Below are 27,264 nucleotides of genomic sequence, written 5' to 3'. Positions count from 1 at the left end.
TGACCTTAATGATGACAAAAATCTTACCAAAAAACTTTATAAATTATAGTGGCAAATAAAGTTAAACCAACACAGATTCACAGTTGAGTACAAAAAAACAAAGCTGCCTAAAAATTCCCTTGTGCTTAAGGAATCATTGTTCCCCCCAGTTAACTTCCAGGGGTGCCCTAAGCCTGCCTGGGTCCATAGTCCAAATGCTGGGAGGGTCTCTGGACCACCAATCCCCCTGGGACCCCAGATTCCTGGCCAACACATACTCGGGCTGGTACACCCATTTTAGGCCCATGTACAACTCACACCTTTCCAATCCAAAAATGAAGACTAAAGTGGGCATTGGAACCTGCCATACCCAAGTCTTGTAGAAAATGAGGGTCAAATTTCCTCCCAGTGACCCAGCAGGGACCCTCCAACACCCCTGACTCTCCCCTCTCCATCCCTGTCTCTCCCCCAGTGACCCAACACAGACCATCAAACACCCCTGATTCTCTCTCTCCATCCCTGACTTTTCCAGAGTGACCCAGAATGGATTCTCATCCACAGACCTCCACTTGCGGTTAGTATTTATAGCTACTCCGCCACTTTTAAGTACAGTCTAATGTATCCGTTTATGTCTGCTTGTCTCCCCTGTTAGACTCCAACTTAGTGAGGTCTGGTCAGCATCTCATACTTTTCTTTCTGTTCCCAGGTTCCTGGTGCGCTGCCCAGGGGCTGGCCATTGATCGCAGTGGCAAACGGTGCCCTGTCCACAGGCTGGCTAATGATCTGACGGCCTCAGTTGCCCTGTCCAGTGATGGGCTGATGACCACTTGGGTACCCTCCCCGGGACATGCAGATGATCGAACTGGCTCCAGGTGCCCTGGCCAGGGGCTGGCCCGATGATCACATGGATGCCGGTTGCTCTACGGAGGGGCTGGCTGGATGATCGCACTTGGGGCTTTCAACAGTAGGTAACCAGTGATGCAGCACTTGGGCCCAGAGTGACTGACCACTTGGCTTCTGTCCTGCAGTTCTTGCTGGGGCCCCTGATGTCAGTTTATTTAAAGCACAGGTCCCTTCCCACCCCACAGAAAGTGCTGTCCCTTTATTGGTCTTCGGGAGCCCTGAGTGTGCCTATGAGCACTTACCCTTGGACCAGCCAAAACTGCCCCCAGTCACACGACAAGACTGGCTGCCACCAGAAACTAGGGGACCAGTGGAAGTCGGGGAAGTCTCGAGACAGTCCGTGGCCTGGAGAGGTGTGGCTTGGACAGTTTGTGGCCTGGTCAATTCAAGGCCCCCACTTGGATAGTGTGGCGGAGTTGGGGTTTGCGGGGAGGGGCGGCCGTGGAGAGCAGGCAACGAGGTGAGTGGGGGAGGGCCCTGCTCTCCCTGAGCTCAGGCTGGGGCTGCGATGGAGGTCTGGCGGTGGGCCCCAGCAGGGCGGAGCCACTGTCCAGCGTGGGGCACCTGATGGGTGCGGGGGGCCGCCGGCTAGCTCAGCCGGTCCCCGGAGGGGTGTTCCCGGCCCAAGGCCCGCTCACCCGGCGCCGGGCTGGACGTGCCCGTTCTGAGAGGGGCCACGGGGGCTGGAGAAGGGGCGGGTGGACAGGGGCAGGCTCTCCTGCAGGTCCTGGCGTGACAGGCGCCTCCGGAACTCGTCCGTGGTGAAGTAGTAGAGGGCCGGGTCCAGGCAGGAGTTGAGGCTGGCCAGGCACAGGGCCACGGGGTGGAAAGTCTGGATCAGCCTCCGGGCCAGGCAGCCGTCGATCTTGTTGGCCTTGACCAGGAAGTCCAGGGGGAAACTGATGTGGTACGGGGCGAAGCAGATGAGGAAGACGGCGGCACAGGTGAGGATCATCTTGAGCGCCTTCTTCTTCTCGCCCAGGTCTTGCGGGACGGGGCCTTTCTGGCGCAGGGATAGGGCGGCCTTCCAGGAGCAGTAGAGGATAGCCAGCAGCGGGGCGCAGAAGCCCAGGAGCTCTGCCACACCCAGCAGGGCCAGCGCCTGGCCCAGGCTGAGGTGCTGGAGGGTGGGCAGGTCAACGAAGCAGGTGGCGTTGTGGGGGCCAGGGGAGTGGCCGGAGCCGGCGGCGGCGCCGGTGATGTTGCCGGCGACGGAGGGGTCGACCCCGCCGAGGCGCAGCAGCGGGAAGGGCAGGCAGGCCAGGCCCACGACCACCCAGCCGGCCAGGCTGACCAGCACGTCGCCCTGGCGCTTGGCGTCGGTGAAGCGGAAGGGGAACATGAGGAAGCCGAAGCGGCGCACGCTGATGCACACGAGGAAGTAGACGCTGGCATACATGTTGACGTACTTGAGGTAGAAGCAGAAGAGGCAGAGGCCCGGCCCGAAGGGCCACGAACGGTGCAGGTAGTAGAAGATGCGCAGGGGCAGCGACAGCACCTGCATGAGGTCGGCCACGGCCAGGTTGATCATGAAGATGACGGCCCGCTTGGTCTCGCGGATGTAGCCGTAGAAGACCCAGAGCGCCAGCACGTTGCCGATGAGGCCGGGCACCAGGATCACCGTGTAGGTCACGGCATACAGGAAGTGGGGGAACTCAGAGTTCTCCTTGCACGTGGAGTTGCCGCCCGAGGCGCCTGCGGTGGGCGACCAGGAGACGTGGGTGGCGGGGGAGCCGGTCTGCATGGTGGGCTGGTACCGGTTACCGCCGCACCCCGGGGCTCCTGGGGCCAGCTGGGTGGGGTCTGGGCAGTTGGTCCATGGTCCCCCGCGGGGAGGAAGGGAACCTGGGACCCCACCCAGAGGCAGGGGGCTGGAACCCAGATCAGGGGGGCAGAACCCGGGACAGGCCCGAAGTCTCCCACTGCCCCGGGGGGAGGGCAGGCCGGGGTTCTTCCTCGGCACGGCCTCTCCCCTGTGCTGGTCCCCCTCAACGGCGTCGGGTGGTCAGGTGGGCGAGGAAGGCAGACCTGCAAGGGAAAGAGTGTTGGAGGCTGGCAGAGGCAAGAACCTGCAGGGGGTAGGGGGGCGGTTGGGGAGGGATGGAGGTGGAGGCAAGAAAAAGTGGAGGGGGGATGGGGTGACGGGTGAGGGTACCAGCCATGGGTGGCAAAGCCTGGACCAGGCAGGACCTCCTGGGGAAGGGTGAAAGGGAAAGGCGGTGTTGCCCAGTGGGTAGCGCGTGGGACTCGGCCTGCCCTGCTCTAGTCCCAGCTCTGCCCCTAACCTGCTGTGTGACCTTGGGCGAGGTCCTTTAGATCTCTGGGGCTCAGTTTCCCTCTCTGTACAGAGGAACGAGACCCCTGTTCTCCTGCACTTGCATACTGAGAGCCCTTTGCAGATGGGGAAGGAGCCTGATCGGATTGTCCTGGATCTGCCCCAGTGCTGAGCGCAGTGCTCGATGCAGAGGGAGCACTCAGGAAACACCATAGCTCTGCCCACCCCCTGGAATTGGGAGCACTGAGGTCACTGGAGGCAGTTGTTTAGCTTACCTGGGGGCAGTTGACCAGGGCATACACCTTCAGTTAGGGCACCTGCGGGAGGGACAGAGACATGGCCTAGCGGAGAGAGTCTGGGCCTTGAAGTCAGAAGGACTCAGGTTCTAATCCTGGCTCTGCCACTTATAATAATAATAATTATTATTATTATGGTATTTGTTAAGCGCTTACTATGTGCCAGGCACTATACTAAGCACTGGGGTAGATACAGCAAATTGGGTCGGACACTGTTCCTGTCTCATGTGGGGCTAACAGTTTCAATCCCCATTTTACAAATGAGGTAACTGAGGCACAGAGGAGTAAAGTGACTTGCCAAGGTCACACTGCAGACAACCAATTCTACTTTCCTACTTTTCTACTTGAAGCAGCGTGGCTCAGTGGAAAGAGCACGGGCTTGGGAGTCAGAGGTCAGGGGTTCGAATCCCGGCTCTGCCACTTGTCAGCGGTGTGACTGTGGGCAAGTCACTTAACTTCTCTGTGCCTCAGTTACCTCATCTGTAAAATGGGGCTGAAGACTGGTAGCCTCATGTGGGACAACCTGATTACTCTGTATCTACCCCAGCGCTTAGAACAGTGCTCTGCACATAGTAAGCGCTTAACAAATACCAACATTATTATTATTATTATAATTTCCAAGTGCTTAGTACAGTGCTCTGCACACGGTAAGCGCTCAATAAATACGATTTAATTGAATTGAAGTGGAGGAGCCAGGATTAGAACCCATGATCTTCTGACTCCCAGGCCCCTGCTCTATCCAATACGCCATGCTGCTTCTCACTGTGTGACCTTGGGAAGTCACCTCACTTTTCTGGGCCTCAGTTCCCTCATCTGTAAAATGGGGATTAAGACAGTGAGCCCCATGTGGGACAGGGAATGTGCCCAACCTGATTTATTGGTATCTACCCCAGAGCTTAGTACTGTGCCTGGCACTTAGTAAGCATTTAACAAATACTGTTAAAAAAAACAAAATGGGGGCCAGAAGGGGCTGCCAGTCTGATGGAGAGACAGAACACACAAACACACACACACACACGCACGCACACACACTCTGTCTCTCTTTCTCTCTCTGTTCTGGACACTTGGGGAGGGACAGAGGAAGGAGGAGATTTGATCCCAGTCCTCTTGGGACACTAGTTTAGTTGGGTAGACAGGCCACATACACACTCTCACACACACACAAACACACACACAAATGCCACATACACACACTCACACACACACACAAAAAAACCCCACACAGACTCACACACTGTATTGGGTATTGGGGGAGGATCAGAGGAGGAGACATGGTCCCTGTCCTTGAGGGGCTGCCAGTCTGATGGGGAGACAGGATGTGCGCGCGCACACACACACTCACACAAACAATCCATACACTGTCACTGCAGGGCCTGGGGAGGGGCAGAGGAAGGAACCAACTTGGTGGCCATATGCAAACACAAGTTACAGGAACAGATATTTATACCCACGACACACACTTGTTAAGTATAAATATCTGAGCTGCCTGTAGATGGGTGGGTAGATATAGCCGCGATGGAGAAGGCCACAGGGTGCAGCGGAAAGTGAGAGCCGGAGGTGGAAAAATGTCAATGGCCTCGGCTTCGGGGGCGAGTTCTATTTGGATTCCTGCCCGCCGCCGGGAACCCGCAGGGGAAATCCCACGCTGAGGCCCCAAGGGGGCTTTCTGAGGGGGCGGACTCAGGGTAGGGGAGGGGCCCGCTCCAACCTGAAGCTGTTCGTGGCCACCACCTACTATGTGCACGGGGTTGCAGTACTGGGCGCCAGCTGTGTTCAGAGCACAGCTCTGGGCACTTCCTGTGTGCAGAGCACTGTGCTGGGTGCTTGTGGGGGGAGCGTGCCATCCATATGCCTTCGCAGAGAAGAGGTTTGTCCAGAAGAAAAGGGGATGGGGGCTTGTTGAGGGGCTTCTTGGTCCCATCCATCTCTGGGCTCTGCCCCCCAGAGCTAACTGGGCTGGGAGCGGCCCCGGCCCCCAGCTCTGGGCACCTGGCCCAGCTTGGCCTGGCCCTGACAGTGGCCTCAGGAAAGGCCAAAGGTCAGCCATCTGTCACCGGATGCAGGGAGGGATGGAGGAGGGGAGTAGGCCCTGGGGCGACATCTTCCCTCCCAATCCTGCCCTCCCTGTCATTTTCCCATCACCGTAGACACAACCAGCCTCCTTGCCTCACAAGTCCGTAATGTTGGCGTTAGCCAAGACTCATGTCCCTCATTCAACCTGCATATTTGATTTGTCACCGAATCCTGTTAGCTCTACCTTCACACCATGGCTAAAATCTACCCTCTCCTTTCCGTCCAAACTGCTACGACGTTACTCCAAAGCACTTATCCCTATACCACCTTGATTACTCCATCAGGCTCCTTGCTGACCTACCTTCCTCCTGCCTCTCCCCACTCTAGTCCATCCTTCACTCTGCTGCCCAGATCGATTTTCTCCAACACCGCTCAGTCCACGTTTCCCCACTCCTTAAGAACCTCCGGTCATTGCCCATCCACCTCCCTATCAAAAAGAAACTTATTTCCATCAGTGTTAAATAACTCAGTTAGCTCACCCCCTTCTTCCTTACCTCATTAATTTCTTAGTACAATCCAGCTTGCTCACTTTGCTCCTCTAACACCAATCTACTCACTGTACCTCGATCCCTTCTATCTCGCTGCCGTCCCCTCACCCACATCCTGCCCCTGGCCTGGAACTCCCTCCCTCTTCAAACCTGACAGACGGCCACTTTCCACACCTTCAAAACCTTATTAAAGGCACATCTACTCCAAGTAGCCTTCTTCTACTAAGCCCTCATTTCCCCTACTTCCTTTCCCTTTCCACTCGGTACCCTTCATTCCCCTCACCCTCAGCCCTATAGCAGTTATGTACATATTCGTAATTTGTTTTAGTGTCGGTCTCCCCATCTAATCTGTAAACTTGTTGTGGTCAGGGAATGTGTCTATGAGCTCAGTTATACTGTGCTCGCCTAAGTGCTTAATACAGTACTCTGCATACAGTATGCTCTTAATAAATACGCTGAGAAGCAGCGTAGCTCAGTGGAAAGAGCACGGGCTTTGGGGTCAGAGATCATGAGTTCGAATCCCAGCTCTGCCACTTGTCAGCTGTGTGACTGTGGGCAAGTCACTTAACTTCTCTGTGCCTCAGTTACCTCATCTGTAAAATGGGGATGAAGACTGTGAGCCCCACGTGGGACAACCTGATTCCCCTGTGTCTACCCCAGCTCTTAGAACAGTGCTCTGCACATAGTAAGCGCTAAACAAATACCAACATTAACATTAAATACCAATGATTTATTGACTACGTCTACCTCCAGGTATTTTCAGTCTAGGATTGATGCTGTGGGCCTTTGGCCAGAGGGAGATTTTGATCTGCCATGGGGCTGGGCCTGGAGTTCCTCGGAGGTGGTTCCTGGCATGGAGGGGGTTGTCTTTGGGTCCCCTGGTTTGTTTGTTCTCAGGTGCCCAGAAGAGCACCCTGCACCCAGTGGGCATGACCTATTCATTCATTCATTCATTCATTCATTCATTCAATAGTATTTATTGAGCGCTTACTATGTGCAGAGCACTGTACTAAGCACTTGGAATGAACAAGTCGGCAACAGATAGAGACAGTCCCTGCTGTTTGACGGGCTTACAGTCTAATCGGGGGAGACAGACAGAAGACAGACCTAGTGGACAGAGCATGGGCCTTGGAGTCAGGTCATGAGTTCCAGTCCCGGCTCTGCCACTTGGCTGCTGTGTGACCTAGGGCAAGCCACTTCAGTTCTCTATGCCTCCATTATTTCCTCTGTAAGTATTGATGGGGATTGTGACTGTGAGCCCCACGTGAGACAGGGACTGTGTCCAGCCCGAATTGCTTGTATCCACCCCAGCACTTAGTGCGGTGCCTGGCACATAGTAAGGGCTTAATAAATGCCATCATTATTATTATTATTATTATCCCATACAGCGCTCTACACCCTGGAGATATATGTCAGAAGGTCACAAGTTCTATCTTGATTCTATTTATTTGCTATTGTTTTAATGAGATGTTCATCCCCTTGATTTTATTTATTGCTATTGTTCTTGTCTGTCCGTCTCCCCCGATTAGACTGTAAGCCCGTCATAGGGCAGGGACTGTCTCTATCTGTTACCAATTTGTACATTCCAAGCGCTTAGTACAGTGCTCTGCACATAGTAAGCGCTCAATAAATACTATTGAATGAATGAATGAATAATCTTGGCTCGGCCACTTGTGTAATCTTGAACAAGTCACTTCAGTTTTGAGAAGCAGCATGGTGTAGTGGATAGAGCACAGGCCTGGGATTCAGAAGGTCATGGGTTCTAAAAATAAATAAATAAAATAAATGGTAGTATTTGTTAAGCGCTTACTATGTGCAAAGCACTTTCTAAGCGCTGGGGAATACAAAGTGATCACGTTGTTCCACGTGGGGCTCACAGTTTTATTCCCTGTTTTACAGATGAGGTAATGAGGCACAGAGAAGTTAAGTGACCTGCCCAAAGTCACACAGCTGGCAAGCGGCAGAAGCGGAATGAGAACCCACGACCTCTGACTCCCAAGCCCGGGCTCTTTCCACTGAGCCACGCTGCTTCTCTAAAAATGTTGGTATTTGTTAAGCGCTTACTATGTGCAGAGCACTATTCTAAGTGCTGGGGTGGATACAGGGTAATCAGGTTGTCCCGCACGAGGCTCACAGTCTTAATCCCCATGTTACAGATGAGGTCACTGAGGCACAAAGAAGTTAAGTGACTTGCCCACAGTCACACAGCTGACAAGTGGAGGAGCTGGGATTCGAACCTCTGACTCCCAAGCCCGGACTCTTTCCACTGAGCCATGCTGCTTCTCTAATAGCAGCTCTGCTACTTATCTGTTGTGGGACCTTGGGCAAGTCCAGTCACTTCTTTTTGTCTGTCTGTCTCCCCCGATTAGACTGTAAGCCCGTCAGAGGGCAGGGACTGTCTCTATCTGTTACCGATTTGTACATTCCAAGCGCTTAGTACAGTGCTCTGCACATAGTAAGTGCTCAATAAATACTATTGAATGAACGAATGAATGAATGAATGGGCCTCTGTTACCTCATCTGTAAAATAGGGATTGAGGCTGTGAGCCCCACATGGGACAAAGACTGTGTCCAACCCAATTTGCTTGTGTCCACCCCAACGCTTAGTACAGAGCCTGGTACAGATTAAGCGCTTATCAAATGCCATAATTATTATTATATATGTAATGATATTTGTTAAGTGCTTACTATATGCCGGGCACTTTTTTAAGCCCTCGGGTAGATAAACGATAATTGGGTTGGACACAGTCCTTGTTCCATATAGGGCTCACAGTCTTAATCCCTGTTTTACAGATGAGGGAACTGAGGCATAGAGAAGTGAAGTGACCAGCCCAAGATCACACAGCAGAGAAGTCGTGGAGCCGGAATTCAAACTCAGGCCCTTCTGACTCCCAGGACCATGCTCTATCCACTGGTTCTTGTGGTACACTACCCTGCTCTCAGTAGGTGCTTAGTTCAGTACTCTGCACCCAGTAGGCATCTAGTTCGCTCCTGTGCACAGAACAGGCATCCAGTACAACAGTCTGCACAGGTGTTCTGTAAAGGGTTAGGGTTGAGAAGCAGCATGGGTCAGTAGAAAGAGCCCGGGCTTGGGAGTCAGAGGTCATGAGTTCTAATCCCGGCTCCGCCACTTGTCAGCTGGGTGACCTTGGGCAAGTCACTTAACGTCTCTGTGCCTCAGTTACCTCATCTATAAAATGGGGATGAAGACTGTGAGCCCTACATGGGACAACCTGATTACCTTGTATCCACCCCAGCGCTTAGAACAGTGCTTGCCACATAGTAAGCACTTAACAAATACCAACATTATTACTATTTTTATTAAAGTGGTGTACACCCAATATGCACTTAGTACACTACTCTGTAATCAATCAATCATATTTATTGAGAACCTACTGCATGCAGAGCACTGTATTAATGCTTGGGAGAGTAAGACAGAGCAGAGTTGGTAGATACATTCCCTGCCCACAGTGAGCTTACAGTGTAAAGTGGGGGACAGACATTAATATAAATTACAGATATGTACATGAGTCCTGTGGGGCTGAGAAAGGGGTAAATAAAGGATGCAAATCCAAGTGTAAGGGTGACACAGATGGGAATGGGAAAAGAGAAAATAAGGTTTTAGTTGCAGAGGCCCTCTTGGAGGAGATGTGATTTTAATAAGGCTTTGAAGGTAGGAAGAGTGATGGTCTGCCTGATATGAAGGACAGTGTTCTAGGCCATAGGCAGGACGTGGGTGAGAGATTGGCGGCGAGATAGACGAGATCGAGGTTCAGTGAGTAAATTGGCATTAGAGCATGGGCTTGGGAGTCAGAGGACCTGGGTTCTAATAATGACTCAGTCTCTTGCTGGCTATGTGACCTTGGGCCTCAGTCTCCCGCCTACACTTAGACTGTGGGTCTCAGGTGGAACAGGGACTCAGTCTGCTCTGCTTATCTCGAATCGACCCCAGCACTTAGTTCAGCGATTGGCACATAATAAGTGCTTAACTTCATTCATTCAATGGTACTTATTGAACGTTTACTGTGTGCAGAGCACAAGTACACAGTTATTATTATTGATAATAATAATAATAAATAGCAGAATGGGTAAGTCTGCATGTGCATAATGGCTATATTTTGGGTGATGTGTGTCTAAATGTGGAGGTGGAGCCAAAGTGCTTAGATGGAAGTTGGGAGAGTGCAGCTTGGGGAGAAGGAAATTTAAGATAAAGCTGCTGGCACCCCCCTCTCCCTGCCCCTCCCTCTGTCCTGCCCTTGTCCCAGCCCCAAGCCCAGGAGCTACGGGAGCCAGCAGGGGCAAGGAGGCCTCGCATATTTGAAGCCAGAAGAAACCAGATCGTGTAGTTCAGAGGGAGTAGTCCCTCTCCACCTCCCCATGCATCCCCCCGGCTTCCCTCCCACCCCCGCCATCTCGGTTTGGAAAGATCTGGTCGGAAGGTGGTGATGTCACTCACCCCGGGACCCCGTGGGGAACGTTGCGGGGGCGGGCGGGGGTGGGGGCCTGGATTGTCAGTGGTGAGGCCACCCCAAAACTTCCTCCTGTGGTCAACGGAGGGAGGGTGGGAACACCCTGGCTGCTCAGTAGTTCACCACCTCATCAGTCAGTCAGTCAGTTGTATTTATTGAGCAGCATGGCCTAGTAGAAAGAGCACGGGCCTGAGAGTCAGAGGTCCTGGGTTCTAATCCTGGCTCCGCCACATGTCTGCTGTGTGATCTTGGACAAGTCATTTCACTTCTCAGTGCCTCTGTTACCTCATCCGTAAAATGGGAATTAAGTCTGTGAGCCACCTGTGGGACAAGGACTGTCCAACCTGATGACCTTGTATCTCCCCCAGTGCTTACAACAGGGCTTGGCACATAGTAAGCACTTAACAAGTACCATAATTATTATTATTGTTATTATTGAGTGCTTACTGTGTGCAGAGCACTGTACTAAGTGCTTGGGAAGGTACAAGTCTCTCATTCACTGGGAGTCAGAGGTCGTGGGTTCTAATCCCAGCTCCACCGCTTGCCAGCTGTGTGATGTTGGGCAAGTCATTTAACTTCTCTGTGCCTCAGTTCCCTCATCTGTAAAATGGGGATTAAGACTGTGAGCCCCACGTGGGACAACCTGATCACCTTGTATTCCCCCCCAGCGCTTAGAACAGTGCTTTCCACATAGTAAGCGCTTAACAAATACCACTATTATTATTATTATTATATCCAATCCATCACCAAATCCTGCCAGTCTCACCTTCACAATATCGCCAAGATCCACCCTTTCCTCTCCATCCAAACCGCTACCACATTAGTACAGTCACTCATCCTATTCTGACTGGATTTCTGCATCAGCCTCTTTTCTGATCTCCCAACCTCCTGTCTCTCCCCACTTCAGTCCGTACTTCACTCTGCTGCCCGGATTGTCTTTCTACAGAAACGTTCAGGACATGTCACCGCCCTCCTCAAAAATCTCCAGTAACCACTATCAGCCTACCAACCTATCAGCCTCCATATCAAGCAAAAGCTCCTCACTATTGATTTCAAAGCTCTTCATCACCCTGCCCCTTCTTACCTCACCTCCCTTCTCTCCTTCTACATCCCAGCCGCACATTCCGCTCCTCTGGTGCTGCTAACCTTCTCACTGGGCCTCGATCTCACCTGTCTCGTCACCGACCCCTGGCCCACGTCCTACCTCTGGTCTGAATACCCTCCCTCTTCAAATCTGCCAAACAATCACTCTTCCCCCCCCCTTAAAGCCATACTGAAGGCTCATCTCCTCCAAGAGGCCTTCCCACCCTAGGCTCCCTTTTCCTCAGCTCCCCCTCCCTTCCACATCACCTTGACTCGCTCCCTTTGCTCTTCTCCTCCATTCCCACCCCACAGCACTTATTTATATATGTATATATATATATCTTTAATTCTATTTATTTGTATTAATGCCTGTTTACTTGTTTTGATGTCTGTCTCCCCCCCACCCGCCCCCAGACTGTAAGCTTGTCGTGGGCAGGGATTTTCTGTCTTTATTGCTATACTGTACTTTCCAAGTGCTTAGTACAATGCTCTGCACACAGCAAGTGCTCAATAGATAGGAATGCATGGATGAATTAATACAATAGAACAGACACATTCCCTGCCCACCACAAGCTCACAGTCTAGAGGGACTGATCCTTGTGGGACCCAGCTGTGGCAGGAGAAGGACTTACTTTGGTAATAACTAATAATTGTGATACTTTTAAGCACTTACTCTGTGTGACACTCTGCATTGAGTACAAAGAGAAGCAATGTGGCCTTGTGGAAAGAGCACGATCCTGGGAATCAGAAAGACATGAGTTCTAATTCTGGCTCTGCTATTTGTCTGCTGTGTGACCTTGGGCAAGTCACTTCATTTCTCTGTGCCTCCATCTGTAAAATGGGGATTTAGACTGTGAGCCCTCTGTGGGACAGCGACTGTGTTCAACCTGATTATCTTGTATCTACCCCAGAGCTTAGAACATGCCTGGCACATAGTAAGCGTTTAACAAATAAAAAATTATTATTATTCACTAAGCACTGAGATAGAAAAAAGATAATTAGGTTGAACACCTGTCTAAGAGGGAGGGAGAACAGGGATCTAGCCTGTGAGCCTGTTGTTGGATAGGGATTGTCTCTATCTGTTGCAGAATTGTGCTTTACAAGCTTTTAGTACAGTGCTCTGCACACAGTAAGTGCTCAATAAATACGACTGAATGAATGAATGAATCTTATCCCTAATACATAGATGAGGAAAGGGAGGTCCAAAGAGGTTCAGTGACTTGTCCAAGGTCACACAGGAGACAAGTGGCAGAGTCAGGATTAGGACCCAGATCCTTTCCCTTACTTAATTAGCAGAGAGAGGAGGAGGTAACGGATGGGGGAGAAAAGGAGGGGGAGAGGAGTGAAGAAGAGGGACTAGCTGTGCTCCAATTCCAACTTTGGTTGAACTCATTTCCCCTAAACATGAACATCACTTCCGAGAGAGAGTGTCAGTCCTCTCTGCTGCCCCAGAACCCAAAGGCTCCTGGATGATCCCCATGATTCCCAGAGGCTGGATACTGGACCATGTTATCCATGCCTGGCCTCGCTGACTACAGAGAGCCAGCCACCTGCCAGGAGTGAGTCCCCACCTACTACTGAAGATGATCGCACAGTGAAAGGGGTGGGCAAAGCCAACACGGAATTGCTCTTCCGTAAACACTCTCCCACATCCCAGGCCCAGGATGAAGGCCTCCCACTGCAGCTGGAGAGCACCAGGTTCAGACAAACATCAGGGAACACTTTTTCTCCAGAGCAGGATGTGCGCACTGGGAATCTGTTCCCAAAGGGAGCTGTGCAGCCGGAAACACCGGCGGGTCCAGAGAGGTTAGGGTGGATCCATGGATGAATGTCCATGGTGGGTCGGGGGGGAGTCAGGGGTGTTGGATTGTCTGTGCTAGGTCACTGGGGGAAACTCAGAAATGGAGAGGGAAGAGTCAGGGATGTTGGACTGCCATGCTGGGTCTCTAGGGGAGAGTCACGGATGGAGAGGGGAGAGTTAGGGGTGTCGGGTGGTCATGCCAGCATCCTAATGCCAGTGTCAGAGACAGAGTATGAGGCCGGATAGATGGTGGAGCGGGGCCAGGGACAGTGTCATACGTATCTGGTGTTCTAATGAATGGGAAGAATGATTAACCTGAAATGAAGATAGCTGATTTCTCCTAGGAAGTGTCCAGGGTGGGCAGTGTCCTGACCAGGTGACGATCAGAGATGATGGAAAACAAGGCCTGGGGACAGGGCAGGCATACAATGTAGGTGCACGTGCACATGCGCACACACACACACACATACACACCATTCATTCATTCAATCAATCGTATTTATTGAGTGCTTACTGTTTGCAGAGCACTGTACTTAGTGTTTGGAAAGTACAATTTGGCAACAGATAGAGACAATCCCTACCCAACAACAGGCTCACAGTTTAGAAGGGGGAGACAGACAACAAAATAAAACAAGTAGACACCAGGCACTTACATACACATACAGGCATACATAACCACACACATTACAGAGTGCACACTCAAAAACAGATACGCAGACAAGCACATGTCCATATATATATTTGTAGACAATGCTGACAGAGAAGTTCAGCCATGAGTGCATGTGTAGTTGGGAAGGCCAAAGTCACACAGAGAGACAGACACACACACACACACACAGAATCAAGGAAAATGACTGCTAGAAACCAGGAGAGATTCAGAAGCGGATCTTGGGGAGGAGGGACTCACTCACTGAAATCTTTCCCCTTCTAGACTGCAAGCTCACTGTGGGCAAGGAATGAGCCTGTTTATTGTCATATAGTACCCTCCCAAGTGCTCAGTTCAGTGATCTGCACACAGTAAGTGCTAAATAAGTATGCTTGAATGAATGAATGAATGAATGAATGAATGCACAAGGCTCAGGGGCCTGAATTGAGATGGAGGTGACCTTACTCTGTTTCCCCCACAAGACTTTACAGCTTTACAAGCTTACGCTCCTTGAGGGCAGGGTGCACGAGAGACATGAGACATGCGCTCTCCCAAGCTCCCACTACCTACATACACACAGTGCTTTGCTGGCCGGGGGCTCTCAGTCCGAGTCCACTGATTGGCTGATGGAGAAGTAGCTCCCAGGGCCGGGAATAAGGCAGCGGACTATCAGCAAGGTCTGAAGGAGGAGTGGGGACATAGGTTGGAGAATGTGGGGGCTGGACAGGGAAGCCTCCGTCCGGATCCTCCCAACCAGAGATTTCCAGACAGGCAAGCCTGAAGTCTATGGCTGAGGCCACTGGTAATGAGGGACCAGGAGTCCTTGGGGGCCAGTCGCCGGACAAGCGGCGACCCCAGGCCCAGAAAAGGAGCCAGCTGTCCCGTGCCGGGCCGTGTCTGGAGGGGCCGGTCCTGTTCTCAGGCATTCCTGCTCTATTTTTAGCTATTTCAATGGGTTCTGGGTAGTTCTGGACTCTGGCCAGGAGCCTCTTCCCTTTTCGTCCGGTCAAGGAGGCCAGAGGTCCGGCGCAATGGCTCTGGTTGAACCGGAATGGATCTCAGCCCCGGCTACCCTGTCGGGGTATGGCCTAGTAGAGTGAAACCAACTCTAATTCCAATTCTGCTCCTGCCCTAATGTGTAACCTTGGCTAGTCACCTAACCTTTCTGGACCTTAGTTTCTTCACTTGGGCAGGAGGGTAATAATACTTGTCCCATCCCTCCATCACACAGGGGTGTTTTGTGGGTAAAATGAGATCACTGCTGTGAAAGTGCTTTGGAAAAACCCCAAAAGCATTAAACAAAACACAAGGTTTTACCAGCAAATCATCATCATCATTATTATTATTACTATTAGAATTATCATTATTATAGGGATGGACCCTACAGTGAAACTATTGACTTCTGCCCTGTGCCTCCTATCAGTCACAATGAGAAGCAGCATGACCTAGTGGAAAGAGTAAGGCCGGAGAATCAGAGGACCTGGGTTCTCCCATCTCTCTGTTTTACCTGCTGTGAGACCTTGGGTGAGTCAATTAACTTCTCTGTGTCTCTTTCGTCATCTGTAAAATGGGGAATCAATGTCTCTTCTCTCTTACTTAGCCTGGGAGCTTCCTGTGAGTCAGGAACTGTGTTCAACCTGATTAATTTATATCTACCCCAGCGCTAAGAACAGTGCAAAACCCATAGTAAGCATTTAACAAATCTAATAACAATAATACTTAGACTGCGACCCCAAGTGGGACAGGGTCTGTGTCTGACCTGATTAACTTTTATCTATCCCAGCACATAGAATGGTGCTTGGCACCTAATAAGTGATTGACAAATGCTACAATAATAGTCGATCAATCAATGATATTTACTGAATGCAGAGCACCAGACTATGCCTTATGAGAAGACACCAGAAGCAAAACTCAGGTCCCCTGCTCTCAAGGAGCTTTTGATGTCCCAGAGGAGATAGACAGACAGACCTCAGGGGAGGTAGCTGCTGACTTCTGTGCACCCCTGAAACATTCCCAGCTGGTTCTGGCCTAGTTTAGGTTTCCCGGTATGCTCTGGGGCCCCACAGGGAGCATCAGTCGTTGATCTGACCGGAAATTTCTAACTGGGGATGGCAATCTGCCATGACTGTATCAGAGGGCCCAACTGTACTCAGCCACACTGACCCCATAGGTGAGTTGGCCTGGCTTGCCCAGGACAGCTGTCTGTAGGCATGTGCGCATGCACACACACACACTGCCATGTTTCCTTTACTGCCAAGCTCCTGCCCATGAGAGAGCTCTTCCTTTTTGGAGGCTGAAAGTCACCAGGATGGAACAAGGAGGTTTGGCCCAAACCGGGGCCCTGGCTTCCTGCCACACTTCGTAACAGGAGAAGCGACAGGGCCGAGGAGGGAAGAATTGAGACCACAGTCAGAGCCCTGAGAGGACAGGGACTCCTGGGCTGATCGATTTTTGAGCACTCATAACTCCGGGATGCTCTCACTCACATAAATGTGGTAGTTCTAAAATTTGATGGAGCCGGCTGCAATCAACTCTCAATTATCGGGGGGGGGGGCAGGGGGAGTGGATTATCTGTGCCTCCATTTTCCCCTCCACCCCCCAACCTTCTCTCTCTTGTTTTCAGCCCAATGTGAGCTTCCTGAAGCACCTGGGAACTGTAGATGGTGAAGAGGCACCGGATAGAAGAGGTCCCAGGAAGCCCCTCCCACTGTGAGTTCTGGCTGCTCACTGCGGCCGGTCTTATAGTGGGGCTATCAAGACCCCCGCCTGGTCTCCGGGGGTCTTAGAGAGTCACGGCAGAATTGCCGCTGTGGCCATAGTGAGCCCCCAATTACAATGTTCAGAGCTGGCAGCCCTGAGTGAAGGAGCATGGGCAATAGTGTCATGTATGGTGTGCATGCTCTCTGCTGGTAACTGCAAGTCTCATTAATTCCTAGGGATTTAACACCCTCTCTGATGTCACTTATGATGGTTTTGTTGCTGACCTTTTAGGAGCCATGTCCTTATGCTTTTCCAGGCACTGTACTAAGTGCTGGGATGGATACAAGCAAATTGGAGCTCACTGTGGTCAGGGATTGTCTCTTTTCATTGCTGTATTGTACTTTCCAAGCCCTTAGTACAGTTCTCTGCACACAGTAAGCGCTCAATAAATACAATTGAATGAATCTGAGTACTTACTGGGTGCAGAGCACTGTACAGTACAACAGGGTTGGTGGACACGTTCCGTGCCCACAAGGAGTTTACAGCCTAGAGAGGGAGACAGACATTAAAATCTGACGTTACTATATACATAAGCACCATGGGGCTGTGGGCAGGGTGAATATCGAGTGCTTAAAGGTTAGAGATCCAAGTGCCAGGGAGATACAGAAGGAAGAGGGAGTAGAGGAAATAACGGCTTAGTCGGGGAAGGCCTCTTGGAGGAGATGTGATTTTAATAAGGCTTTGAAGATGGAGGGAGCAGCGGACTGTCAGATGTGTAGGGAGGGAGAGTTCTAGGTTTGAGGAAGAACCGGAGCAAGGGGTTGCTGCTGAGATAATGAGATCAAGATACAGTGAGTAGGCTGGTGTTCGAGGAAGAAAATGTGCATGTTGGTTTGAAGACTATCTCCCCGTTAGACTGGCAGCATTTTGAGGACAGCGATGGTGTCTCTTCTTCCCTCTGTCCCCGTTTCCCCCGTTCCTCCAACCCCAGCCCCCATTCTGGTCTCTGGCCCCAGTGGACGCTCAAAGGACCCTGGTGACGGAGTCCTTGTGGTCCCCAAAGTGTGAGGTTCTGCAAGGAGGAGGCAGCCATGGGGACTTACCCAGGCCCAGCTCTGGCAGGGTCTTATTCCCCACCCAACTGGGTCTCTCCAAGTCCCCACTGTGCTGTCGATCCCTGAAGGTGTCGAAGGGAGCCATGCGGCACCTCCTATATCAGAGGAGGGATCTCGTCTATCTCGTCACCGACCGCCTGCTCACGTCCTGCCTCTGGCCTAGAAAGCCCTCCCTCATATCTGACAATCACTCTCTCCAACTTCAAAGCCTTATTACAGAGGAATCTCCTCAAAGAGGCCTTCCCTGACTAGGCCTCCTCCCCTCTTCTCCCACTCCCTTCTGCATTACCCTGACTTGCTCCCTTTATTCATTCTCCCTCCCAGACCCACAGCACTTATGTCCATCTCTGTCATTTATTTATTTCTATTAATGGCTGTCTCCCCCTCTTGACTGTAAGCTCGTTGTAGGCAGGGAATGTGTCTGTTTGTTATACTGTACTCTCCCAAGTGCTTAGTACATAGCTCTGCACACACAGTAAGTGCTAAATAAATACGATTGAATGAATAAATGAGAGGCACTGGCTGCTGGGATCAATCAGTTAATCAATCGTTGGTATTTATTAAGCACTTAGTATGTAACCAGAGCTGACTGTTGGTGCCTCCCCTAGCTCCCCAGGCCTTGGGCCAGGTCTGCCCTGCCCCTGCAGTTCCAGGGGGCATCCTGAGCAGCGAGCCTCAGCTCTCCAACGCAGAGTCAGCCAGGACTCTGGTTCCGTGGGTGACTGGTGAGGGGGACTGAACAGACGCAGCCGCACCTGGCACTGCCGCCCCCAACCCCCCGGCTCACCACCCCCCCGGAGCTCCGGTCAGGCTGCCCCCGAGCTTACTGGGATCCAGACACTCCCGGAGCGTAAAGGTCGTGTCTGCCCCCCGGTCTGGGCTCCTGGGCAACCAGAGACTCTGGCCTCGGACCTGGAACCGCCAACTGGGACAGGGGCATGAGGGCAGGGGCTCTGGGGACTGCCCACTGGATGTCCCCTCAGCCCTGCCTAACCAAAGTATTGCCGAGAGCCATAACTGGGGAAGGAGAGATGGTGCAGACAGATGCCTGATCCCCAAAGCTCTATTGCATGGGAGGTAGGGGGGAGAGGCAGAGGGGAAATGCATCACCCTTGCACTTGAATTTGTCCCTTTTATTCCCCCCACAACACTTATGTCCATATCCATAATTTTATTTAACCCATGATCTCTGACTCCCAAGCCCGTGCTCTTTCCACTGAGCCACGCTGCTTCCCATAAATGCTTAGTACAGTGCTGTTCACATAGTAAGCACTCAAGAAGTGGTATGGTCTAATGGAAGGAGCACAGGCCTGAGAGTCAGAGGACCTGCGTTCTAACCCTGAGAAGCAGCGTGGCTCAGTGGAAAGAGCATGGGCTTTGGAGTCAGAGGTCATGGGTTCGAATCCCAGCTCGGCCACTTGTCAGCTGTGTGACTTTGGGCAAGTCACTTAACTTCTCGGGGCCTCAGTTACCTCATCTGTAAAATGGGGATTAAGACTGTGAGCCCCACGTGGGACAACCTGATTCCCCCTGTGTCTACCCCAGCGCTTAGAACAGTGCTCGGCACATAGTAAGCGCTTAACAAATACCAACATTAATTTCCTCATCTATAAAATAAGGATTCAATGTCCTCTTTCTTACTTACACTGTGAGTCCCATGAGGGTCAGGGACTCATGGCTCAGTGGAAGGAGCCCGGGCTTGGGAGTCAGAGGTCATGGGTTCTAATCCTGGCTCCACCGCTTGCCGGCTGTGTGACTTTGGGCAAGTCACTTAACTTCTCTGTGCCTCAGTTACCTCATCTGTAAAATGGGGATTAAAAACTGTGAGCCCCACTTGGGACAACCTGATCATCTTGTATCCCCCCAGCGCTTAGAACAGTGCTTTGCACATAGTAAGCACTTAACAAATACCACCATTATTATTATTATTAACTTGTATCTAACCCAACACTTAGAACAGTGCTTGACCCATAGTAAGTGCTTAAAAATGTTTTCATTGTCATCATCATCAAAATACATATGATTGATTAATTGGGGGGCATCTAACAGCCTGAGCCTCCTCCTCGGAGTCAGGGGACAAGGAAGGGAGAGGGAGGGGTGGGGTGACCTGGGTTCTAATTAAAGCTCTGCCTCCAGCCTGCTGTAAGCTCGTTGTGGGCAGAGAATGTGTCTACCAATTCTTTTGTATGGTACTCTCCCAAGCACTTAGTATGGTGTTCTAAACACCAATAAATACAATTGATTGATTGATTGGACAAGTCATGTACCCTCTCTGGGATTTACCTGTGAAATGGGGATTGGATCCTTGCTCTTGCTGCCTCTTCACCTGGATAGGTGAGGAGGAAGGAGAAAGCAAACTACATTCATTTAATCGTATTAATTGAGCACTTACTATGTGCAGGGCACTGTACTAAGTGCTTGGAATGTACAATTTGGCAACAGAAAGAGACATTGGGAAGGAAAAGAGACACTGGGCTTGGAATTCAGAGATGAAGAAATTTCGGTAGAGATTTGCAGCTTTGCAGCTAGGGCAGTCAGACTGGTGACAAGAAGCAAAAAAGTTTGGGAAAATTGCCTGAGCTCTTGTGGGCTGTGTCGGCATGTTCGTGTCAGCCCTATCTACACATTTGTGTTGGCCGGTCAGTCAGTCAATCAATCAATCTTATTTATTGAGCGCTTACTTTGATGGCGATGATGGTACCTGTTAAGCGCTTACCTTGTGCCAAGCACTGTTCTAACCACTGGGGTAGATTCAAGGTTGTCCAACATGGGGGCTCACAATCTTAATCCCCACTTTACAGATGAAGTAACTGAGGCACAGAGAAGTTAAGTGATTTTTCCCAAAGTCACACAGCTGAGAAGTGGCAGAGTTGGGATTAGAACCCACAATCTCTGACTCCCAAGCCCGGGCTCTTTCCACTAAGCCACGCTGCTTCTCTTACTTTGTGCAGAGCATGGTATTAAGTGCTTGAGAGAGAACAATATAACAGACAAGTTCCCTGCCCACTACCAACTTACAGTCTAGAGTGGGACATATCTGCAGGTTCGTAGAAAGAAGGGGGTTGGGGGACGATTTCAATGATTCTGGCCTTGACCTGTGATTGAGGAAGCTGGGGGTGGATATTCCATTTGGCCACCCACCTACACCACACAGTGAGAGTCATTTGTCCCTAGGCCTCCTCGCCCCCCTTCTCCCCAACCGTTCCTGGCTCCCCTCCTCCCCATCCCCACCTACCCTCCCCCCAACAAACACACACCCTCCTCACCTACCCTTCCCTGCTCCCTGCCCTACCTTGCTTCCCCTCCTCCCCACTTCCACTTCCCCACCTCCGCCCCCCACTTCCACTATAGCTGTCAGCCCACCCCAGCTCAAACTCCTGAATGTCTTTTTAGGACAGAACTCAGTGTCTGCTAAGCTCCGAGGTGATGTTGAAAATTTGTCCCCCACACCCACATATTCACACATGCACACTCATACATCCACATGCTCACATTCCCACCCATCCACCTCTTCATGCACACTTATTCACCACACCCCACACAGTCACACATGCACACTCATACATCACCCACACTCACATGCACCCCCACCCACTCCCTCATGCACACATATACACCCACCCCCCACATGTAATCACACGTGCACAGCTTTACCGAAGGCACATCACCTCCAAGAGGCCTTCCCTGACTAAGCCCTCCTTTCCTCTTCTCCATTTCCCTTCTACGTCACCTTTATTTACTCCCTTTATTCATCCCCTCCTCCCAGTCCCACAGCACTTATATACATATCTACAATTTTATTCATTTATATTAGTGTCTGTCTCCTCCTCTAGGCTGCAAGCTCACTGTGGGCGGGGAATGTTGAGAAGCAGCTTGGGAGTCAGAGGTCGTGGGTTCTAATCCAGGCTCTGCCATTTATCAGCTGTGTGATTTTGGACAAGTCACTTAACTTCTTTGGGCCTCAGTTATCTCATCTGTAAAAGGGAGATTAAGACTGTGAGCCCCACGTGGGACAATGTGATGACCTTGTATCTACCCCAGTGCTTAGAACATTGCTTGGCCCATAGTAAGCGCTTAACTAATACCAACATTATTATTATGTGTCTGTTATATTGTTATATTGCTGTATTGCATATTGTTATTCTCTCTCAAGTGCTTAGTCCAGGGCTCTGCACACAGTAAGTACTCAATAAATACCACTGACTCATACATCCACATATTTACATGCCCACCCCCCCCCATGCACATCTATACACCCACCCCTAACACACCATCACATATGCATACTCATTCATTCACACACTCATATGCCCACCCTCCCACTCCCTCATGCATACCTATACACCCACACAGACTCACTCATACGTGTGCCCATTCAATTGCACACTCCAATGTGAAGCCCAGATTCATACACAGCCGCACACTTACACACACATATACACATGTGTCTACACCACCACCCCCCCCCCCCCCAACTCATCCCTGCATTCCAGGCCAGGATCTCCCAGACTTGGCTCCACTGGTCTGGTCCCAGCTTCCAGACGCACATTAGGCCTGGGCCATTTTTAGCCTTCCCTGCCGAGAAGGCCCGGGGACCTTCCCAAGGCCCATGATGAATAACTTAAAGCTGAGAAAAGGTTTTCAGGTTTGAGGTGCGAGGAAATTTCCACAGTGAGTTTGAGAGCTGGTGCCCTCCCCGTCCTCCGCTGGCATGCTCCCCGGCCGCTGCATCCAGGGGCGAGCAGGGACTCGCCGCCCCCACAGTCTGGACCCTGAGATTGTCCCACGGTGCCCTGGAGGATATGGTGGGGGACCCCCATAGCATCAGCCGGCATCTGTCCACAGTGGGCACGTCCCACGGGACCCAGACGCTGGTGTCTGTTCGAGGGGCAGAAGGCGACCGCATGGGCCTGGGCTCGTGCTCGCCCGGTCTGCCCAGTGGCCCACTGACCACCCCTTGAACTGCCCTCAGCAGGCTTCACCTCTACCCACCTCTCCCTCCAACCCTTCTTTTCCTACCCCACACCTCCCTCCCTCCTCCCTAGACCTGTGAGGCTGGCAGAACCGAGAAGCTCTGTGGCCTGGTGGAAAGCGGATGAGCCTGGAAGTTGTGAGCCTGAGTTCTAAATCCGGCTCTGCCATTGGCCCGCTGTATGACCTTGGGTAAGTCACTCTATGCCTCATTTTCCTCATTTGCAAAATGGGGATTAAATACCGTTCTCCCTCCCCTTTAGACTTGGACAGGGACAGGGATGGGGTCCATCCTGATTGTCTTGTATTTCTCCCAGTGCTTGGTACAGTACTTGGCTCTCCAGAGCACTCAACAAATAGCACAATTAGTAATAGTTGTAGTAATAGTAATAATAGTAGTAATGGGAGGTGGCTGGGGGACCCCAGAGCCCCTGAGCAGAGGCGGCCATTTCTGTTGCCCAAATTTCAGCAGCGGCTTTGGTGAGGAGCAGATGGCGGCTAGGAAGGCTCTACAAAGACTATTCCCTCGGGTACCTGTGGGCTGCCCGCAAGAGACAGGGAAACGGTACTTTCTTTCCCACAGGTAACCTGGCTCTCAGAGGCAGCCATCTCCCCTCCTCATTCATTCATTCATTCAATTGCATTTATTGCGCGCTTATTGTGTGCAGAGCACTGTATTAAGCGCTAGGGAAGTACAATTCAGCAATAGGGACAATTTCTGCCCACACCAGATTTACAGTCCCCCACAAGAAACAAGAGGGAACTTTGGGGTCTCTACCCAGAACAACCTGCACCTAGGACAGTGCTCTGCATTCAGCAGACACCCAGTACAATGCTCCGCCACAGTTAATGTCCAGTACTCTGCTCTGCCCAAGGTAGGTGCCCAATGTGCCCAATACAGTATTCTTGTCCACTGAAATCAATTGTATTTATTGAGTGCTTACTGTGTGCAGGATACTGTACTAAACTCTGGGGAGAGTATAATACAACAGTAGACACATTTCCAGCCCACAGTGAGCTTCCTCCAGTGCTGGGCACAATGTAGGTTTCCTATACAGTGCTCTGCCCATAGCAGTTGTCCAATTCTGTGCTCTACCCACAGTAGGTCATCAGTACAGTGATCTTGCCCACACTTCTGTCCATAGTAAGAGTCCAGTAGATTTCTCTGTCCACAGTAGGATCCCTGAACTATGCTCTTGTTCACCGTAGACACCCAGGGCAGGGATCCGTCCACAGTAGGCATTCAGTACAGTGTTCTACCCACAGTACCCATTACTATGCTCTGCCCATACCAGTCCAGTGTTCTGTCCACAGCAGGTGCCCAGTACACTGCTCTGCTCACATCAAGTGCCCAGTAAAGTGCTCTTTCCCTAGTAAGTGTCCAGTCCTGTGCCCACAGTAGGTACCCAGGACAGTGCTCTTCCCATAGTAAGTGTCCAGGACTGCGCCCACAGTAGGTACCCAGGACAATGCTCTGCCCGCAGTAGGTGCCCCGTACAGTGCTCTGCCTACCGCTGGGTGCCCAGTACAGCGCTCTGCACATTGTGGGCACTCAGTGAATACGATAATCATCCACACCACTGCTGGACTGACCCATCCATTCGACCTTAAGTGGCCGGGATCTTTAGCCAGCGGGGAAGGCGATCTCCCCCATCGTTTCCTTTTGAAACCGACTCTCTGCGCGCGCTTCCCCTCTCGGGGACCGCCTAGGCCCGTGCCCACGGCCCCCCAGGGCCCCCTGCCCCCCAGATGCCCCTCTACCCCCTGTCCGCTCCCGCCTCGCCCCTCGCCCCAATCTCGGGTGCCCTCGGGGCACCCCCAAAAGGCCAGCCCTTTCCTCCCCCCGGCCAACCGGGCGCTCCACGGGGAGGGTCGTGCCAGGGCTCGGGGGGCCCCGGGACACCTCGCCCCTGGGTACCCCAGAACCGTCCGTACTCACGCAGCAGAGGGGGTTGGAAGGGGAGGGGGCTTCCGCTCAGGAGGCAGCGCTGGGGGGGGGGCTTCTCCCAGCTCCGGGAAAGGCCGGGGTCCCCCTGGACGCCGGGACCCCGAGCCGGCCGGCCTGGTCGCCCACCTGCTCCGGCCAGCGGGGTTGCCAAGGTGCCAACCCGGGACCGGGCGAGAGCGCTGGGCTTCTGCCGCCGCCGCCCCAGCCCCTTGTGAAAGGGGAAAAGAAAGAGAAGAGTCCAGCCCCGCCCCGCCACGCCCCGGCCAATCGATGGATCGATCGATCGTATTTATCGAGCGGTGACTGCGGGCAGAGCACCGTACTGAGCGCTTGGCTAAGTAAAGACGTAGCAATCGAGAGAGACAATCCCTGCCCTCGACGAGCTCGCAGTCTAGAGGTGGGAGGCGGGGGAGGGGACAGACATCGATACCAGTAAACGGATATCGATGTAAATCAATAACGTGAGAGAGATGGACAGAAGGGGTGCGGGACGGGGAGACCCAGGCAGGGGAGACGCGGAAGGGACGGGGAGACCAGGAAAAGCGGGGCTCAGTCTGGGAAGGCCTCTGGGAGGAGGTGGGCCTTCAGGAAGACTTGGGAGGCGGGGTCATCGGCGGATTTGAAGGGAAGGGAGCGTTTCTCTCGCAGCCCCCCGCCGCCGCACCGCGCAAGGTGCGGGGCGGGGACGTGCGGGGGCCTGGATGATGATGGCTTTTGTTAAGCGCTTACTATGTGCAAAGCACTGTTCTGAGCGCTGGGGAGGATACAGGGTGATGAGGTTGTCCCACGTGGGGCTCACCGTCTTAAACCCATTTTCCAGATGAGGGAATTGAGGCCCAGAGAAGTGAAGTGACTTGCTCAAAGTCACACAGCTGACAAGAGGTCTGGAAGGTGGGGAGGGGGCGAGGGTCCGGGCTGCGGTCCATCCTCCGGGGGATGCGCTCTGGGGAACCGCATCCTGGGAGGGACGGGAGGGGAGGAGGAGGAGGAATTGTCCATTCCAAGCGCTCAGTCCAGTGCTCTGCACATAGTAAACGCTCAATAAATACGATTAATTGAATGAATGAATGAAGAGGAGGAGGGACGGACAGAGGGAGGCTGGCGAGGGGAAGCCGTGAGACAGTCAGCCGGCCCAACCAGCATTGGCCCATCCAACCAACCGGTTCTTCTGGCGCGGCCCCGAGCCCCTGGACCCTATTCTCGCCCGGCCCGGAGCTCTCCCAATTCCGGACTCCCCTTTCCCCGACCTCCCCCGGCCCTGAGCTTCCCCAGCCCCGAGCTCCCCAGTCCCCGAGCTCCCCTTTCCCCACGCTCCCCCCGAGGTCTCCCGGCCCCGAGCTCCAGGCTCCCCAGACCCCATGCTCCTCCGGCCCCGAGCTCTCCCAGCTCCGGGCTCCCCTTTCCCCATGCTCCCCCACTCCGGAGCTCCCCCGACCCCGAGCTCCCCCAGCCCCAAGCTTCCCCAGCCCCGATCTCCTCCAGCCCGGAGCTCCCCCAGCCCCGAGCTCCCCCAGCCTTGATCTCTCCCAGCCCCGAGCTCCCCCGGCCCCGAGCTCCCCTTTCCCCTTGCTCACCCGGCTCCTCCTGAGGGTCCCGGGCGGTCCTCGCGGTTGGCGGAGCGGTGTGCTATATATATAGCACGATCGGGATCCGTCTCCCAGACACGTGGTCCCCCCTAGGGTTGATTTTGTGGTAACGGGAGTAGGGAAGCGGGACGGAAGGGTTCTGAGCGTCTTAAATCGACTTCCACAACCCAATTCCACTTATCGGGAGCGTACAGAGCTCTTCACTCGACGCTTATTGTGCGCGAAGGGCTGTACGGGTTCCGACTGTGTGCAGACCGCTGGGCCTGACTCCTACCGTGCCCAGAGCGGCGCCGAGGACACTCTCCACATCTGGGGCCCTGTACCGGTGTTTGGAAGCATTTCAATTGAAGCGAGAGATATTTCGGTCCCTGCTTTGGAAAGTTCACACCCCAGAAGAGTTGATTGGCACACAAAAACCGCAGTTGGTAGTAGGCAGAAAGAGAAAGAGCACAGGCACGAATGATCAAAACAAAACTGGCAATCAAAAAGAGACAGACAAGTAGATGCGTACGTGATAAAGGGCAGCCTGATCGGGAAGGAGACGATCAATCTAGGAAGGCCTCCTGGAGGAGGTGGATTTTCCGGAGGGGTTTTTTTAATGGTATTTGTTAAACGCTTACGCCAGGCACTATGCTAAGCGCTGGTGTAAATACAAGCTAATCAGGTTGGACGCAGTTCATGACTCATCTGCGGCCCACCGTCTTAATTCCCATTTTACAGATGAGGTAATTGAGGCACAGAGTAGTTAAGCGACTTGCCCGAGGTCACACAGCAGATAGAAGGCAGGGCTGGGATTCGAACTCAGGTCCTTCTGACTCCCAGGTCCGTGCTCTATCCTCTAGGCCATGCTCTTTTCTGCAAGGTTTGGGAGATGCGGAGAGCCGTGGTCGGGAGTGTGATTTGGACGGGGAGGGAGTGCTGGGATGGGGAA

The 27,264-nt window shown here is 52.5% G+C and overlaps 1 protein-coding gene across 2 annotated transcripts; it reads right to left on the bottom strand.

The window, feature by feature from the left end:
• On the bottom strand, positions 1-26,661 carry GPR174 (G protein-coupled receptor 174). Of its 2 annotated transcripts, none has more exons than XM_029068117.1 (2): positions 26,322-26,661; positions 1-2,910 (listed from the first exon to the last, which is right to left on the bottom strand). In XM_029068117.1, exon 2 carries the CDS (start codon positions 2,624-2,626, stop codon positions 1,517-1,519), a length of 1,110 nt encoding a protein of 369 aa, XP_028923950.1. In that variant the 5' UTR covers positions 2,627-2,910; positions 26,322-26,661; the 3' UTR covers positions 1-1,516. The 2 variants fall into 2 exon arrangements, with proteins under 2 accessions (XP_028923950.1, XP_028923951.1); XM_029068118.1 differs by lacking the exon at positions 26,322-26,661 and adding an exon at positions 3,433-3,562.
• Positions 26,662-27,264: the final 603 nt, after the last annotated feature.

The sequence above is a fragment of the Ornithorhynchus anatinus genome, chromosome 6, assembly GCF_004115215.2.
Source record: "Ornithorhynchus anatinus isolate Pmale09 chromosome 6, mOrnAna1.pri.v4, whole genome shotgun sequence".
In the NCBI taxonomy this organism is placed as follows: Eukaryota; Metazoa; Chordata; class Mammalia; order Monotremata; family Ornithorhynchidae; genus Ornithorhynchus; species Ornithorhynchus anatinus.
The sequence above is the reverse complement of the archived record's forward strand: the minus strand, read 5'-3'. Positions and strand labels throughout refer to the sequence as shown.

Bases quoted from the DNA above. Each gene is read 5' to 3' on its own strand.
- GPR174 (XM_029068117.1), bottom strand. From the start codon at position 2,626: ATGCAGACCGGCTCCCCCGCCACCCACGTCTCCTGGTCGCCCACCGCA.